Source organism: Lontra canadensis, unplaced genomic scaffold (genome assembly GCF_010015895.1).
Source record: "Lontra canadensis isolate GAN:19392208 unplaced genomic scaffold, GSC_riverotter_1.0 scaffold23, whole genome shotgun sequence".
Taxonomy (NCBI): domain Eukaryota; kingdom Metazoa; phylum Chordata; class Mammalia; order Carnivora; family Mustelidae; genus Lontra; species Lontra canadensis.
Window position 1 is genome coordinate 21,491,136 of NW_022631017.1, and position 16,877 is coordinate 21,508,012.

Genomic DNA, 16,877 nt, shown 5'->3' on the forward strand with positions numbered 1-16,877 from the left:
AGCAGCTGGTGAATACATTCCTCTCTGAGACTTTAGGAATTTGGTGAACCCATTGGTGTGGGCACAAACTTTCAGAATATTCAAGGTTGATTCAGTGGGACAAAAGATGTGGCAGACGCTATTATCCTAACTGCTTCAGGTCAGTTAATGTCTGTGCTACTGACTTTGATAAAAGACCAAGTAGAGTGTGTGTATCATGTGTCTAGTTATGTATGTGGGCATTTTGTGTCTAATTACATACATACACATGTACAATAAACATATGTACACACCATCAGATGCTACACTGCAAAAATAGCAAAACCTGTGTATGTTTGTATATATAAACATGTGGCTCTCTCAACAAATTATTAGTCAGAAATAATAGTGAAGGACTATGATAGGCTTATATTCATCCAGCTACATCATTTGATAATGTAAAGGGGCATTGCATGCCAATAGGTAATTATATTCATTCAAACAGCTTTTGATAATTTGCTGTCTGTACCTAACAAACGGGTGTGGAGATCTGGCCACTGTTTAATCTACCTTGGCTGCTTTAACTTACAAATAAATAAGAAACATTGACTCTCAATATTTTCTGGGGTTGATTCAATAGAATTTGAAAGAGATTGCCAAGTAATTCAAATTTTTTTTTAATAATTTTGATTTTATTTATTTATTTAACAGAGAGAGAGATCACAAGTAAGCAGAGAGGCAGGCAGAGAGAGAGAGGGAAGCAGGCTCCCCACTGAGCAGAGAGCCCGATGCGGGGCTCAATCCCAGGATCCTGGAATCATGACCCAAGCCGAAGGCAGAGGCTCAACCCACTGAGCCAGCCAGGCACCCCACTAATTCAAATTTTTAACATTAGATTTTTCTTTTCTTTTCTTTTTTTAATTTATTTTCAGCTTAACCGTATTCATTGTTTTTGCATCACACCCAGTGCTCCATGCAATCTGTGCCCTCTCCAATACCCACCAACTGGTTCCCCCAACCTCCCACCCCCCGCCCCTTCAAAACCCTCAGATTGTTTTTCAGAGTCCATAGTTTCTCATGGTTCACCTCCCCTTCCCATTTCCTTCAACTCCCTTCTCCTCTCTAACTCCCCTTGTCCTCCATGCTATTTGTTATGCTGCACAAATAAGTGAAACCATATGATAATTAACTCTCTCTGCTTGATTTATTTCACTCAGCATAATCTCTTCCAGTCCCGTCCATGTTGCTACAGAAGTTGGGTATTCATCCTTTCTGATGGAGGCATAATACTCCATAGTGTATATGGACCACATCTTCCTTATCCATTCGTCCATTGAAGGGCATCTTGGTTCTTTCCACAGTTTGGCGACCGTGGCCATTGCTGCTATAAACATTGGGGTACAGATGGCCCTTCTTTTCACTACATCTGTATCTTTGGGGTAAATACCCAGTAGTGCAATTGCAGGGTTCTAGGGAAGCTCTATTTTTTATTTCTTGAGGAATCTCCACACTGTTCTCCAAAGTGGCTGCACCAACTTGCATTCCCACCAACAGTAAGAGGGTTCCCCTTTCTCCACATCCCCTCCAACACATGTTGTTTCCTGTCTTGCTAATTTTGGCCATTCTAACTGGTGTAAGGTGGTATCTCAATGTGGTTTTAATTTGAATCTCCCTGATGGCTAGTGATGATGAACATTTTTTCATGTGTCTGATAGCCATTTGTATGTCTTCATTGGAGAAGTGTTCATATCTTCTGCCCATTTTTTGATATGATTGTCTGTTTTGTGTGTGTTGAGTTTTAGGAGTTCTTTATAGATCCTGGATATCAACCTTTTGTCTGTACTGTCATTTGCAAGTATCTTCTTCCATTCTGTGGGTTACCTCTTTGTTTTGTTGACGGGCATCACGTTACCTGATTTCAAGCTTTACTACAAAGTTGTGATCACCAAGACAGCATGGTACTGGCATAAAAACAGACACACAGACCAGCGGAACAGAGTAGAGAGCCCAGATATGGACCCTCAACTCCATGGTCAAATAATCTTCGACAAAACAGGAAAAAATATCCAGTGGAAAAAAAACAGTCTCTTCAATAAATGGTGCTGGGAAAACTGGACAGCTATATGTAGAAGAATGAAACTCGACCATTCTCTTACACCGTACACAAAAATAAACTCAAAATGAATAAAAAGACCTCAACGTGAGACAGGAATCCATCAGAATCCTAGAGGAGAATATAGGCAGTAACCTCTTCGATATCAGCCACAGCAACTTCTTTCAAGATATGTCTCCAAAGGCAAAGGAAACAAAAGCGAAAATGGACTTCTGGGACTTCGTCAAAATCAAAAGCTTCTGCACAACATTAGATTTTTCTTAAAGTGAATAATGCCAGACACTCCAGAGGACCCATGAAACATCTGTTTCCATGACCATAACACTATATTAAACTTAAAAATTATTCTATAACAATCAAGACCCAAGGTATGATAGAAATATGCTGTCCTTTCTTAGGCAAATGTAAGTCTACATTTCCTTTAGGTGAACAGAGAATTGTAGTAAATGGTACCTAGAAAAACTTCTTTTTTTATTTCAAATTATTTATTTCATAATTAAGCATCTCACAGTGTATATGATTTGAAACTTTATTCCTTTGCCAGATATTTATAGGAACAGCCAACTTAAAATCAGTTATTATGCTTTCTATTAAGTATTTACCTGTCTGGCATCTTTATTACTTTTAAAAACAAATAAATAGCTTATCTTCCATATTTAGTGCCTTCTGTTCAATAATCAAAACTCTTCATTGAGAACCCATTTAATCAGTAGCTGCCCTATGTAGAAGCTGGGAATTATCAAGAAGATTATGAAGACATTATCAAGACCAACTTTCAAGAAGCTTCCAATCAATGTGAACATCCTCATAAAAGGAGAGGACATGGAAGAAAGGACAGATGCAAACCTAGCTTTGATTACAGAATTCCACTGGCCTCTTATCCCTCCCCTATCACTTAAGGTCACTACAGGGAGAAGAGCAGGAAGTTAATGTTGGGAAGACAAGAATGTGTTAGGAAGAATCTGGTCTTTAAAATATTATTATAAAAAAAACTTTTATCAAATGTGTCAATTTATCTTTTATTCTTTGAATTATAAAATCACTACATTACTTTGATGTATTTATCACTTACTATAAACTTAAGTTAAACCTTTTATAAACCTAAAGCCTACAAATGTTGTACTTCTGGGAATTCTCTAGCTACAAATAAATGACCACCAGAAGTAATTGGCAGCATGCAATATTGGATTTCTTCCACACAGCAATTTACAGTAGATGTGAGTACATTTGCAGTTGGGTTTTAGAAGAGGATTAAACTAAGGCAAATCCTTGAAGCCTACACTAAAATTGTTACAGAAACGGAGCTTAGATGTCAATGCTGCAGTTGGTTCAGTATATCATAAACATTGAAGAGCATAGCCAAAGATTGTGTATTTACCAAATGCTCTACCATTTAAAACTCTATGTTCTGGATGTTTTCTCAAGGAAGTTAGTTGAGGGGCACCTGGGTAGCTCAGTCGGTTAAGTGTCCAACTTTTGATTGTTTTTTTTTAAGATTTTATTTATTTGACAGACAGAGATCACAAGTAGGCAAAGAGGCAGGCAGAGAGAGAGAGAGGAGGAAGCAGGCTCCCCACGGAGCAGAGAGCCCAAGGGGCTCGATCCCAGGACTCTGGGATCATAACCTAACCCAAAGGCAGAGGCTTTAACCCACTGCCCAGGCAACCCCCAACTCTTGATTTTGGCTCAGATCATAATCTCAGGGTCATGAGATCAAGCCCCGAGTGGAGCAAGGTCGAACCCTCTTCCCCCTTTAGCTCTGAACTCAGCAGGGAGTGTCCTTGGGATTCTCTCTCTCTCCCTCTCTCGCTGTCCCTTCCCCTGACACTGCTCTTTCTCTCTCTAAAATAAATAAATAAATCTTTTTAAAAAATGGATCAACTCTCATGACTATAGCCTTTATGTTGTATCAGTTATGCATCACAAGATTATCAAATAGAGAAATAGTAGGAAGGCTCAACAGCTAGAGAAATTGAAGTCACTCAGGGAGTATCGACAGTTCTGACACTGAAAACTGGTTTAAATTATGCATTAATATATACTCTTTTCATACTTAACCTTTGTATACCAGTTAGGAAAAGATGTTTTCCTATTTCCCAATTTTAGGGAAAGATACACTAATTTTACCATGTATTTGGCACATTTGTAAAAAAGAAAGTCCTAACTTAAAGTTTGCATGAATTTTGCTCATTGTTCCACTCATATTTATCCTTGTTACACTTTTAAAGTTTGCTTATGTGTAAAGAAATTGTTACTAGATAACAAAGATCTAGATTCTAACCTTTGATGTAAACTTGCGATTTGCCTTCCAGTTTTAGCATTTCTTTGAGTCCTAGTTTGAGGTTTCAAAATAAATAATTGTGATGGCTTCTATGTTTACTAACAATAGTTACTATAGTTAATTTAGCTTCTTGTGAGATGCATGCTTTGAAAGCAAAGTGGTGTAGAAATACAAAGTATTGTTAAAAATCAGCTGAAAATATGTCTTTTTCTCCTACCAAATGTCCCTTACTTTAGACTGTTTCCTTCTTCTGGCATTCTTCATCTCCTCTTTCAAGGTGTCTTCTCTAATTAAGTAGCTATAGCCAGAGACTCTCACTTACATCTCTGGCAACCATTATAATATTAAGTTCCATCTATTAACCATCACTTCCGGATATTTAATAAAATCTGCAAAAGCAGTGACCCCAAGCCATGTTTCTATTTTTAGACTTTTTTATTCTGTGCACTGGCCCTACCACTCTAACCGTAGGCTTTCACTCCCACAGACGTCCCTCACCTTTTCTATTCACTGGCAGGAGCTCAAAACACAAATCCTCTTTCTTGTTCAGTCCACGTTTTGTTACTCACCATTTTGATCCAGTCTACCTCCTAAATGTCCTTGGGAGTATTCATACCTTCCCCAACACATTACACTGCCTTTACTGTATTTTATGCTATCATCAGTCTTTTACCTTGATCACTACATGAGTCTTCCAGTTTCTGTGCCTTTCATACTGCCAGAGAAATTACCATTCTAATACAAATGTGATCACGTCACTCACCAGATTAAAATCGCCCATATGAACAGAATAATTTCCTTGGCACAGCCCACAAAGTGTTCCATAATCTAAATCTGTTCTCTGCTTCCAATATTTTTATAGTCATCATTTTTCCATTAACCACTATTTAGGCATCAGTTGTACGGAACTCATGCCAATCTCCTTCCTGGTGTGGATAATTAGAGTGTCCCCTCCTCTAGCCCCACCATGGCCACTTACGTACTGATAACTTCAACTCATTTTCTTATTTTTATTTAAATTCAGTTAGCCAACATATAGTTCATCATTAGTTTCAGATGTAGAGTTCAACAATTCATTATTTGCATATAACACCCAGTGCTCTTCACATCACTTGCCCTCCTTAATGCCCACCACCCAGTTACCCCATCCCATCTACCCCTCCCCTCCAGCAACCCTCAGTATGTTTCCTATAGTTAAGAGTCTCTTATGGTTTCTCTCACTCTCTGATGACTTCCCATTCAGTTTCCCTCTCTTCCCCCTATGGTCTTGTATACTGTCTCTTATATTCCACATATGTGTGAAACCAAATGATAATTTTCTTTCTCTGATTGACTTATTTCACTTAGCACAATACCCTCCAGTTCCATCCATGTCAATGTAAATGGTAAGTATTCATCTTTTCTGATAGCTGAGTAATATTCCATTGTATATATATATACACCACATCTTCTTTATCCATTCCTCTGTCGATGGACATCTCAGCTCTTTCCACACTTTGGCTATTGTGGACATTCTGCCATAAATATTAGGGGTGCAGGTGCCCCTTCAGATCAATACATTTGTATCCTTGGAGTAAATACCTAGTAATGCAATTGCTGGGTCACAGGGTAGCTCTATTTTTAACTTCGAGGAACCTCCATACTGTTCCAGAGTGGCTGTACCAGGTTGCATTTCCACCAATAGTGTAAGAGGGTTCCCCTTTCTCCACATCCTTGCCAACGTTTGTTGTTTCCTGACTTGTTTGTTTTAGCCATTTTGACTGGTGTGAGGTGGTATCTCATTGTGGTTTTGCTTTGTATTTCCCTGATGCCAAGTGATGTGGAGCATTTTTTTCATGTGTCTGTTGGCCATTTGTATGTCTTTGGAGAAATATCTGCTCATGTCTTCTGCCCAGTTCTTGACTGGATTATTTGTTTTGGGGGTGTTAAGTTTGATAAGTTCTTTTTTTTTTTAAGGATTTTATTTATTTATTTGACAGATCACAAGTAGGCGGAAAGGTAGGCGGGGGGCAGGGTACGGGGGAAGCAGGCTCCCTGCTGAGCAGGGAGCCAGATTCAGGGTCTATCCCAGGACCCTGGGATCAAGACCTGAGCCGAAGACAGAGTCTTTAACCCACTGAGCTACCCAGGCGCCCCTGATAAGTTCTTTATAGATTTTGGATACTAGCTCCATATCTGATAAGTCATTTGCAAATATCTTCTCCCAGTCTGTAGGTTGCCTTTTAGTTTTGTTCAACTTGTTTTCTAAGATTGGGTTTAAACCTTAAGTATTCTATGAAACCTCATCACCACTAACACCTCCATTGCTCATATGAAGTAATAGTCCAAATGCTGTCTGAAAAAAAGGTGATTCAGAAATACAAAATGAAGTTATTATTAGAATGGAAAAGAAGAAGTATGAAAAAAATGGAATTTAAGGGGCACCTGAGTGGCTCAGTCAGTTAAGCATCTGTCTTTGGCTCAGGTCATGATTCCAGAGTCCTGGGGTTGAGTCCTGCATCAGGCTCCTTGCTCAGTGGGGAGTGTGCTTCTCCCTCTGCCCCTGCTCCTGCTCCCCACAACCAAATAAATAAATAAAATCTTTTAAAAAAATGGAATTTAATTTTCTAAGTTTAGAATCATAAGATTTTAAGGCTGAACGAGTTACAGTCAATCCAGACCAAAGTTTTCTGTGGTTTCCATATAAAAAGTAAAAACTTGCCTTAAGATGAAGTTTGGGAAATTTGTACCTAGTTGTGTAATACTGACTGTATAATTTGAGTGACCCTTATACAGCATTCAAGAAATAGTTACTACTCAACTGTAAAAAAAAAAAAAAAAAAAAAAAACCTAGAATCATAGAATCTGGGCTTCACAGTCTCAATTTTTCCCACTTCCCACAGCATAACACTGAAACTTTCCTGAAGAAATAAAGTTTGCCATTATTTGTGCCTGCCCATAACTGGAACTTCCTGATTAAACACAAATAGAAATTTTCTTTGCCAATTAGGGCAATTATGTCTTCTTTACTTTTTCAAAAATCTGCTTTGCCAAACACTTTTTTCTAAAAAGGCAAAATATGAAAAAAAGCAAGCAAGAAGTATATAGCCCAACACTATGAGTTGATTGTTAGATTTCTTCAGTGAAAGTCTTAAAGAATTGAGCAAAGTACCTTGGCACATCTCATAATTTTGGTGGGAACTGTTACCAACTATGGGTCCTTTTATGGGGCTTTTTCCTGGAGAAGTTTCCAAACACCCAAAACCCAAAATTTAAAATGAAATGTATTTTAAGGTATATCCTTTTTGAGGCTTTGCACCTCTAAATCATGTTTCTTTTCGTAACTGATTTAAAGTTATATCATAATTGACAGAAGTTTTGAGGTGCTTGAAATTACAATTCTGTTTCCTTTGAGCAGCTGCATTTCAGAGTTAGAGATAGGTTGTTGTGGACCAGTCAAACCCATCTGCATTCAAACTCAGAGTCACTTACTGCCCTGGGATTGAAGTGATTTTCTTTCAAAGTGAGGTTCACTTCTCCATAGACAGTTCTTATGAGAAGGTTTTACTTATATCTCTGGTGTCTTAAAATGGGCCAAACCAACTTCTGAGCACAGGACGCTTTCTTCATCCCTTTTCTTTTTTAGGGTCTTTCCCTACTTAAAATGTATGTACACGTTTTCTGTAAGTCTCCAATGCTGACTTACTGGCATGAAAAATGATCTTATTACTTGGAAAACAGTTTTCACTTACAAGTCCCCCAGGTCCTATAATGTCTAAACCTCCTGTGCCATTTTATATGTCCGTCCCACCCCATAGAGGAGCATGTACAGGAAAAGCAAACTTCCCTTCCCCCACATATTTCCTCAGTTTATTTACAGAACGTCTTGGAATGAGAATGAGCTGCTTGTGGTTCCTGTGGCTGATTCAGGGATGGTTTCCTCTAGGCAGAGGATGCTGGTCAACCAAATGACCTCTCTGCAGCTAACCCTTGCACCCCTGTGGTAAGGCTGATTGGGCTTATGGATACCCCCTTCTAACTAAGCCTGGTGGGATTTGTTTTTGTGGTAAAGAACTTAGCAAGAACCAAACATCACTCTGAAGTCAGACCTGATAATGGCAAGGCCCAATCCCACTACCAACAACAAAAGAAATCAGAATACATTGGGATACATTTACACTCCTGTACATCAACCTTTGTTTCTCAGAAAGGTCACAATTTTTCCCTTCCAGATTCCTAGAAGGACAGTAAAGCTACTTATATTGTATTTGAACACAGAGTACATGAGAAGAAAACATCCCAAACACCAGATACGTGAGAGCTGTACTTCAGTCAGCCCTTTTCCCTCAGCTCGTGTGTATGTGCTGATGACCAGTTAATAGTCATACAAAGGTTCAAAGTTGTGAAGATCTTTAAACATGAATCTTGCACATGTTTGTTTAAATCTGTTCAGACTTGCTAATGAATAATCTCACCACCACAGGAATATGTGTAGCTCTAGTCTTTAGTGTCATGTCCTCACTAAATACATATTTCACTTGAATAGATGGAAGATGAAGACAAAAGAACTATAAGAATTCTCTCCCTTAGGGGTGCCTGGGTGGCTCAGTCATTAAGCATCTGCCTTCAGCTCAGGTCATGGTCCCAGGATCCTGGGATGGAGCCCCGCGTTGGGCGCCCTGCTCAGCAGGGAACCTGGTACTCGCTCTCTCACTCCCTCTGCTTGTGTTCCCTCTCTCGCTGCCTCTCTCTCTGTCAAATAAAATCTTAAAAAAAAAAAAATTCTCTCCCCAAAGATAAAATGTTGAACATTATAAATATTATGAATTATAATTAGTAATATAAATAACCACATATGATCATGTGGAAATACTGGTAAGATAAATATCACATTTTCTTCATTGTATCAATTTGAACTGATACATATAAAACTCCTGTGAAAGGAAATATTTTGAGAAAGCATGGGAGAATGGATTCCAAGGAACTACGTAGTTTCACAAACAATTTACACGGGAACAAAGGGTAAAACTGTGTTCGCTAACAGACTACAGTTGAAAAAAGATATCCTAAAAGGAAGTATCCTTGCTCAAGTTAAACCTTCATCTATGTTGTCATCCTTGCTTGAAGAAATTAGATGCATGCTTTTCATCCACCACATAAATGACAAGCAAACTAATGTGCATTGATTTCAGTACAAAATTACCCAGTCTCCAATCTTCCAGGATCCTGGTTCAATGAGAGTATTTTCATTGCGTGTGCGTGTGTGTGTGTGTGTGTGTGTGTGTGTGTGAGAGAGAGAGATATCTATAAATAGTTTGAGGCAGTATATTCTTAGTTTCCAAATTCCCAAATTCTAAGAACTTTGAATTAAAAACTATGTATGTATTAAAGGGAAATAGTAGATCATAGAAAAGGGAAGCGAAAATTCCAACTCATCCACTCATTACCACCAACTGAAACCTAATGAAAAGTGTACCATCTGCCTAGAGAATGTCATCGAACTTCTGTATTTATAATTTAACATTTGTTTTTATCTTTCTGCATTTGTCCCTTCAGTGCATCCTAACGTCAGTCAAGGCTGCCAAGGAGGCTGTGCAACGTGTTCAGATTACAATGGATGTTTGTCATGTAAGCCCAGACTATTTTTTGTTCTGGAAAGAATTGGCATGAAGCAGATTGGAGTGTGTCTCTCTTCATGTCCAAGTGGATATTATGGAACTCGATATCCAGATATAAATAAGTGTACAAGTAAGTGCTACATGGCATTATGTTTTTATCTCATCCTTAGGGACTTCCCAGATTTACTGGCCTCTAGAGTATTTGTGATATTCAGTGTTTAGGAAATAATGATATTTACCTGATAATTAGGCTAAACCATACTTGGACTTAGCCCTCAGAGCAGGAAAATTTTCACCTCTTGTAAAAAGCACTCAAGTTTTGTGTTATTGTTGTTTTACATTATAAAAGCAAAAACTGAGAACCTGATTATTACTCATGGAACGTATAGAAAAGTACAGTAACCATTAATGCCATCTGAGTTCCCATTATGATCATAACATCCAAGTATTTAATGATTTAAAGAATAAATTCAGCTGTTTTTGCTTCAAGAAGGATTCCAGTAAAGCCAGTGAAACATTTATCTATCTGTTGGAAATGAATGTTGAAAATTGTCATTTTCCCCTCTCCTCTGGACCCTGAAAGTCTACTCTCCCCACTGTAGACCCAGTAACTTTTTAGAATCTAAATTCAGAAATATCATTCCTCTGTCATACACCACATGTAGCCCTGCCTTCCTCTCCAACTCCTCTCTTGTGAATGCATCTCAGCCATTTTCCATTGACATCACTGGTTTTCTTGCAAGATCTTCCCACCTCAAAGGCTTTGCAGTTACTGTTCTACACTCACTGTTCTTACAGTTTGGAAAGCTCTTTGCCTGCCTACATCTTTGCTTGGTTGGCTCTCTTCTTTCATTCAAGATTCTGCTCATATGTCACCTTCTCAGGGAAGCATTCTATGACCTTCTCACAATAATCAACCTTTTCCCCTTATCGGTCATTTGCCATAGTTATTCTTTCCAGAGCACTTACCACTCTGGAACCACTTTGTTCTGTGGTCCTGGGTTAGTTACAGAATCTTTCTGAGCCTTGGTTTCCTTATCTATAAAATGGAAATTATAATAGGAGCTGTCTCACTGGGTTATTGTCCTCACAATAACCTCCACAACTTAAACCTCTTAAGTGACTTAATATTATAACATACTCACAGTGGTATCTGACTTACAGTAATCACTATATAAGGGTCAGACGTTGTTATTATTTATTGTGTCTCCCCTCCTAAAATGTAAGCTCTGTGAAGTCTTTATCTCTCTTGTATGCTCTGCTGTCAAGCAATATCTAGAATAGTGCTAGGCACATGGTGGACAATCAAATATTTGTTGAACGAATGAATAGACTGCCAAAACAGCCCAAAAGCAGTATCTAGTATATTTTGTTAAAGCTCTGATGAAATACTTTTTACTGTCATTTAGTATAAATAAATACTTGGTCTTATAAACATTTTTGGCAATAGACACATTGCCAAAAACTTTTCATAGGGCTATCGGTACAGTAATTTCAAAATCAATGGCTGATGTATATCAACTGAATGACTGTGGAAGAGTCCATAATTCAGTCTGGCAAATTAATTTTGAATCCTAAGCGTGTTTGACCCAAAAGTCTCCTATGCCTATAATGTAAGCATACAGACCTGGACCAGCAATAGATAAGTGAAGATAATGAAAGCATATTTCTTTCCTTTTTTTCTATTTCAGAATGCAAAGCTGACTGTGATACCTGTTTCAACAAAAATTTCTGCACAAAGTGTAAAAGTGGATTTTACTTACACCTTGGAAAGTGCCTTGACAATTGCCCAGAAGGGTTGGAAGCCAACAACCATACCATGGAGTGCGTCAGTATTGGTGAGAAGGAACTCTAAGGTTTATAGGGGAGGAGAAACACTCAGATGATAACGTCAGTCTCCATGGAAGTGCTGCTTAAAGTCTTATTTCACAACTACCTAAGAGATTATTTCCAAGAGGCTTTCTTCATCCTTCCTTACAAAGATACCATCTTAACAGAGTTCCCACAGCCTTACCCAGCATGTATCACAGTATAATTTAACACCCCATGGGTGCCCCATTATTTCTGAGAGACTTTTGGCAACTGTTTTAGCTATTCTGATCATTACATATTTATTTTATATCATTATGATACAGTGAAGTTCTACTTAATTTATTATAGACATACTTGCATATGTCTTATATAATACATACACATACACACACACGTATACATTTGGTCTTAAACTAAATTTCCACATTAGGACAAGAGTTTCACGAAACACCTAGGTCTGATGTCAAGCATGAGTAATGTTTTCCAAGAGGAGAAATCACTCTCTGGGTATGGCCCATTGACACTCAGTCGATGAGCCAAAGACCTACAGAACTGGAGTCGATATAGTTGAAAATATGACTTTTTTCTCTTGCACTGCTTTGCTGAAATGCTCTACTTGCACAGGTATTCAGAAACAAGAAGAGGACTTGGGACTCACTCAAACTGATAGGAGGACACAAGTCACAGGGTCTGATTAAATGCAGGCTGAATTTCCTGGGAGGGACGTCTCTCAGACCAGTTGTTTGTCTAAATAATGGATCACTGTCAGGCTCTATTTTCCCTCTTTTGAGTGTTGCACAGCTACTACAGCTATGAGTTTGATGAACAGTTGGGGAGCAGATGCTAAGTCAAAAGGGAAAACAGCATACTAAATCTCAAAATCCCCTGGGCAAGAGCTACAAGAACCTTTGATGCTGCACTGATATTGGCATATGCGCGCAAATATTCTCCTGATTCAGTACAAGATAGTCTCCAGGACTCCCCTGGGGCCCTCACAGATAGATCTATTAGAATCAAAAGTGTAGAATAATAACTCTAACGTGGTGGTTCACCTGTTTCAGGTCCACAAGAAACACTTAGTTCTAAACAAGCTTCGTAGAAGAATGAAACGAATAGATGATATTTTAAAGATAATTTCAGAAGCATCTGGAAAACAGCAAGCATGAAACAGTTCATGGCTCATTTTGGTTTAGTCTTTTTTTTTCCCCCTCTAGTCAGTAAAGACACAGAGAAACAACTTAGAAATAGGGTAAAACATACATGAGAAAGCACTTCAAGTCCATCTCTTTGTAAGTCCTGAGGGCTGATGATTAAAGGTAATAAGTTCCAAACTGTGGAAGAAATAGGAAACAGTTCTGTGGAGTACTCAAGGACAGAAATTCAGGATGAGTTGCAGAAAGTTTGTGGTCTTTCTCAACCCAGAAAAAAGAGCACATGTTTAGATTCTCTTAGCCATTGAAAGTGTAGCATTTAGTCCTTGAAAGGCTGTTTATCATAAATGTATTAATGTTTTTCTATCATAGAGAGCATTTAGCACCTGGCATTGTTGGATTAACTAGTAAAGCTGACTGGTAATTTATCCTACTATTTAGACAAAAACTATCTCTTAACACAGTTAAATTTAAGCAATTTATATGTTTAAGAATAGGGGTTAGCAATCTAAAAGCCATTTAGTGAATCTGGCTCATTGAACAGTTAGGTGTAAATGACCTAGGACATGGTAATAGTGCAAATCCATGACTTTTGTTCAGGGTTCTCTCTTGTCGCTTGCCATAAGGGATGGCTCCCGTCGTGTGCTCTCTAACCAACAAGCAGTAGGTGAGCCATGACTGAGCTTGCCCAAGAATTTCATGAAAAATGATGAACTGCTGGCTTGGCACAAAGAAACATTAAAGCTTATTCCTTTAACAGAGATGAAACTATGACCGAGAGCATGAAATAATGGTTCCAAGGACACAGTGTGAGTTATTGTCAGTGCTATTATTAGTATCTTGACTCTAGCTCTCTGATGCTCACCAAAGATACCAAAGAAGGTGTCCCTCCCTTTGCTGAAATCGATATTGTGTCACTTGTTTCTTACCCAGATTATTATTTAGAGGAAAGGTCATATATGGAGAAAATGCTACCCTGATATAAAGCTAGGGGGAAAGACTTAAGTTTCAACATATCCACTCCTCATGGTTTGTTGTCAAATTAGGCATAAATGTCCATTGAACCCAATCTTATAGGAGAATATAGTTCTATTCCATGCTCTAGATACTTGCGTCCTTTCTGCACTGTCATTGTGTCATCCTTTTTGCTCCTCTTGGAAAGTTGGCCTTGTTCAAGTATTCACAGAGGAAGATACTCAACTTTGAACGGTGAATAGCAAGGAACATGCCCTTTGCTATGTTCTTAATGGAACCGTGCAACTGGTCAACAAGAATGAGAGCAAAAGAGTAATTGTGTTATAAGGTCATTACTGGTGGGAACATCTAGTTCAGCTTTTCTCCCAATTCAAGAATCCCTCTCAGAGCATTTAAGACTATTACAAAATGACCACTTCCAGGGACAGGAAGCTAATGACTTTTTTGAGACCCTTGCTTCCTTAGTGAATAGTTAAAGATTTCCTTTGTTAATATTGTTTTTAATACAGAAAATAGAAGAAATAGAGAAAATGAGTAATTTTGGTTTTTTCCTTAGTTACCTCTTAACCAAATGATGCTCCAGTTCTGTATCGTTCATTTAACGACCTGAGTATAACTTAAATCACAATCCTTTTTGTTATCTTTACATGTTTTCCAAAGTTTCCAATTTTCCAGAAATATTTTTAGAAACTAATATTATAGATTCATTCTACAGTATTTCTCTAGGAAAAACTCTCTTCCTCTCTACCTCTCAAGGCTTTTTAACTAGCCCTTTTTTTTAGAGCTTTTTAATATCTGAACTCATAAGTTTTCAGTATTTTCCCTCCTTCTTCCTCAATGGAATTATCTAAGATTGTCATTAGAATTTCATTTTTCGGGCACCTGGGTGGCTCAGTGGGTTAAAACCTCTGCCTTCGGCTCAGGTCATGACCCCAGGGTCCTGGGATGGAGCCTCGCCTCAGGCTCCCTGTTTATCAGGGAGTCTGCTTCCTCCTCTCTCTCTCTCTGCCTGCCTCTCTGCCTACTTGTGATCTCTGTCTGTCAAATAAATAAATAAAATCTTTAAAAAAAAAAAAGAATTTCATTTTTTGGGGCACCTAGGTGGCTCAGTCAGTTAAGCATCCAACTCTTGATCTTAGCCAAGGTCTTGACCTCAGGGTTTTGAGTTCAAGACCCCATGCTGGGCTCCATGCTGGCTATGGAGCCTACATTAAAAAAAAAAAAAAAAAAGAAAGAAAGAATTTCATTTTTAGAACCAATTGTCATATGACTAAGGACTCCTAGCTGTAATTTTAAAAATATTTTTTTTCTAAAGTCTAAATACACATTTGCCTAGACCACCTTTGCAACTGTGAAAAAGCACCAATGTTCTGGTCATTTTCACATCACGTAATTTTTTTTTCTAATTTAGTCCTCTTGGTTCTGGCAATAAATGAATATTAGACGAAGTGATAGCTCTTAAACTTTGATTTTTATTTTTCCACTTGCTTTCTTAGAGATGGTTTTATTTGTTTGTGCTAAAAATCCACTGCTTTTGTATCATTAATATCAGGTTGGGAGATATGTCCTTAATTGGCAAAAGATACAATATCATTAAGTGACTTTGTGCTATTTTCTTAAAAAAAAAAAGATTTTACTTATTTCTTTGAGAGAGACTGAGAGAGAGTATAAGAGCAGGATGAGAAGAAGACTCCCTGCTGAACGGGGAGCCCATTGTGGGGCTTGATCCCAGGACTTTGGGATCATGCCTTGAGCCAAAGGCAGATGCTTAACTGACTGAGCTACCAAGGCACCCCTGTTGCTCTGTTCTTTGACTAACATCATTATGTTAGAACTAAACATGAAAACTAAAAGTGGCTCAGCAAGGTTCATTTAAGTTACAGAAACTTAAATTCCCTAATTTAGTCATTAGCATTTAACTCTGTGTTACATTCAGATACCTGATGGCAACTATAAAAGCATGTGAAAGAATGTGTGGCAAAAGAATTTAAGTTTCTAAAACATTTAGGTTATATTTTTTGAGGTTGCATGAAAGAATTTTGCTCTAAAATAAGGATCCTTTAAATCAGTAGGCAGCAAGAAAGGTTAATGGAAACCTGTTTTGTGGAAAGAATCTTGTATCATCTAAAGAATTATTGCTGCAAGCTGTTTCAGTTATTGTAAATTAGGAAGTTGTATGAACAAAAATAGAATAATAGCATCTTGCAGATACTTATTTTGGTTAGAAGTGCAGAAGTCTGTTACAAGACTCTGGAAAGCCATGATTGAAAAGAAGAGATTAATACATATAGAAAAGGGGGAAAAAATCTACAGAAGAAGCTTTGGAAAAATTACATCTGTTCATCTTAGAAATCATTTCTTCACATTGATTCTAGAAGCAGTTTCTCAGCTGAAATTGACCCAGAATCCACTTAAAATAGATGCCGCTATGCCTGAACCATTCCTGTTAAATAATATTTAAGTATTTAACTGCAGTGAATCCAGGTCAATGACCTGGATGCCTTTTTTTTTTTTTCTTTTAAGATTTTATTGGTGCATAGAGAGAACAGGGGGAGCAGCAGAGGGAGAAGGAGAAGCAGGCTCCCCACTGAGCAGGGAGCCCAACGCAGGGCTCCATCCCAGGACCCTGGTATCATGACCTGAGCCAAAGGCAGAACCAGCTGAGGCACCTTGGTGTCCCGTGGACACCTTTTTTGGTTAACCATTCTCTAGCACAGAAGTTCTCCAAGGGTGTTCTTTGTACATGCAAATCAACACCATATGTATTGTTAAAAATAAAAATTCTCAGACCTGGTGCCAGACAATTGAATTAGAAATTCCAGGGGTGGGGTCCAATGGTATGTGCTTCAGCGAGCACTCCAGGTGATTCTATTGCATGCTGAAGTTCGAGAAGCAGATTTGTAGCACATAATAATTACTAGTCTATTAAGTTATAGTCAGGATCAATCAATAAAGCCTTGGTCAATTGCAAGTAATTATATTAGTGCCCA

The 16,877-nt window shown here is 38.2% G+C and overlaps 1 protein-coding gene across 1 annotated transcript in view; it reads left to right on the forward strand.

Annotated features, from left to right (window-relative positions):
- The window catches only part of RSPO3 (R-spondin 3), an 88,302-nt gene that overhangs the window by 25,028 nt on the left and 46,397 nt on the right, over positions 1-16,877 (forward strand). The window contains exons 2-3 of the mRNA XM_032862481.1: positions 9,888-10,079; positions 11,641-11,787. Of these exons, the coding sequence (XP_032718372.1) occupies positions 9,888-10,079; positions 11,641-11,787 (339 nt within the window). The remainder of the gene's footprint in view (positions 1-9,887; positions 10,080-11,640; positions 11,788-16,877) is intronic.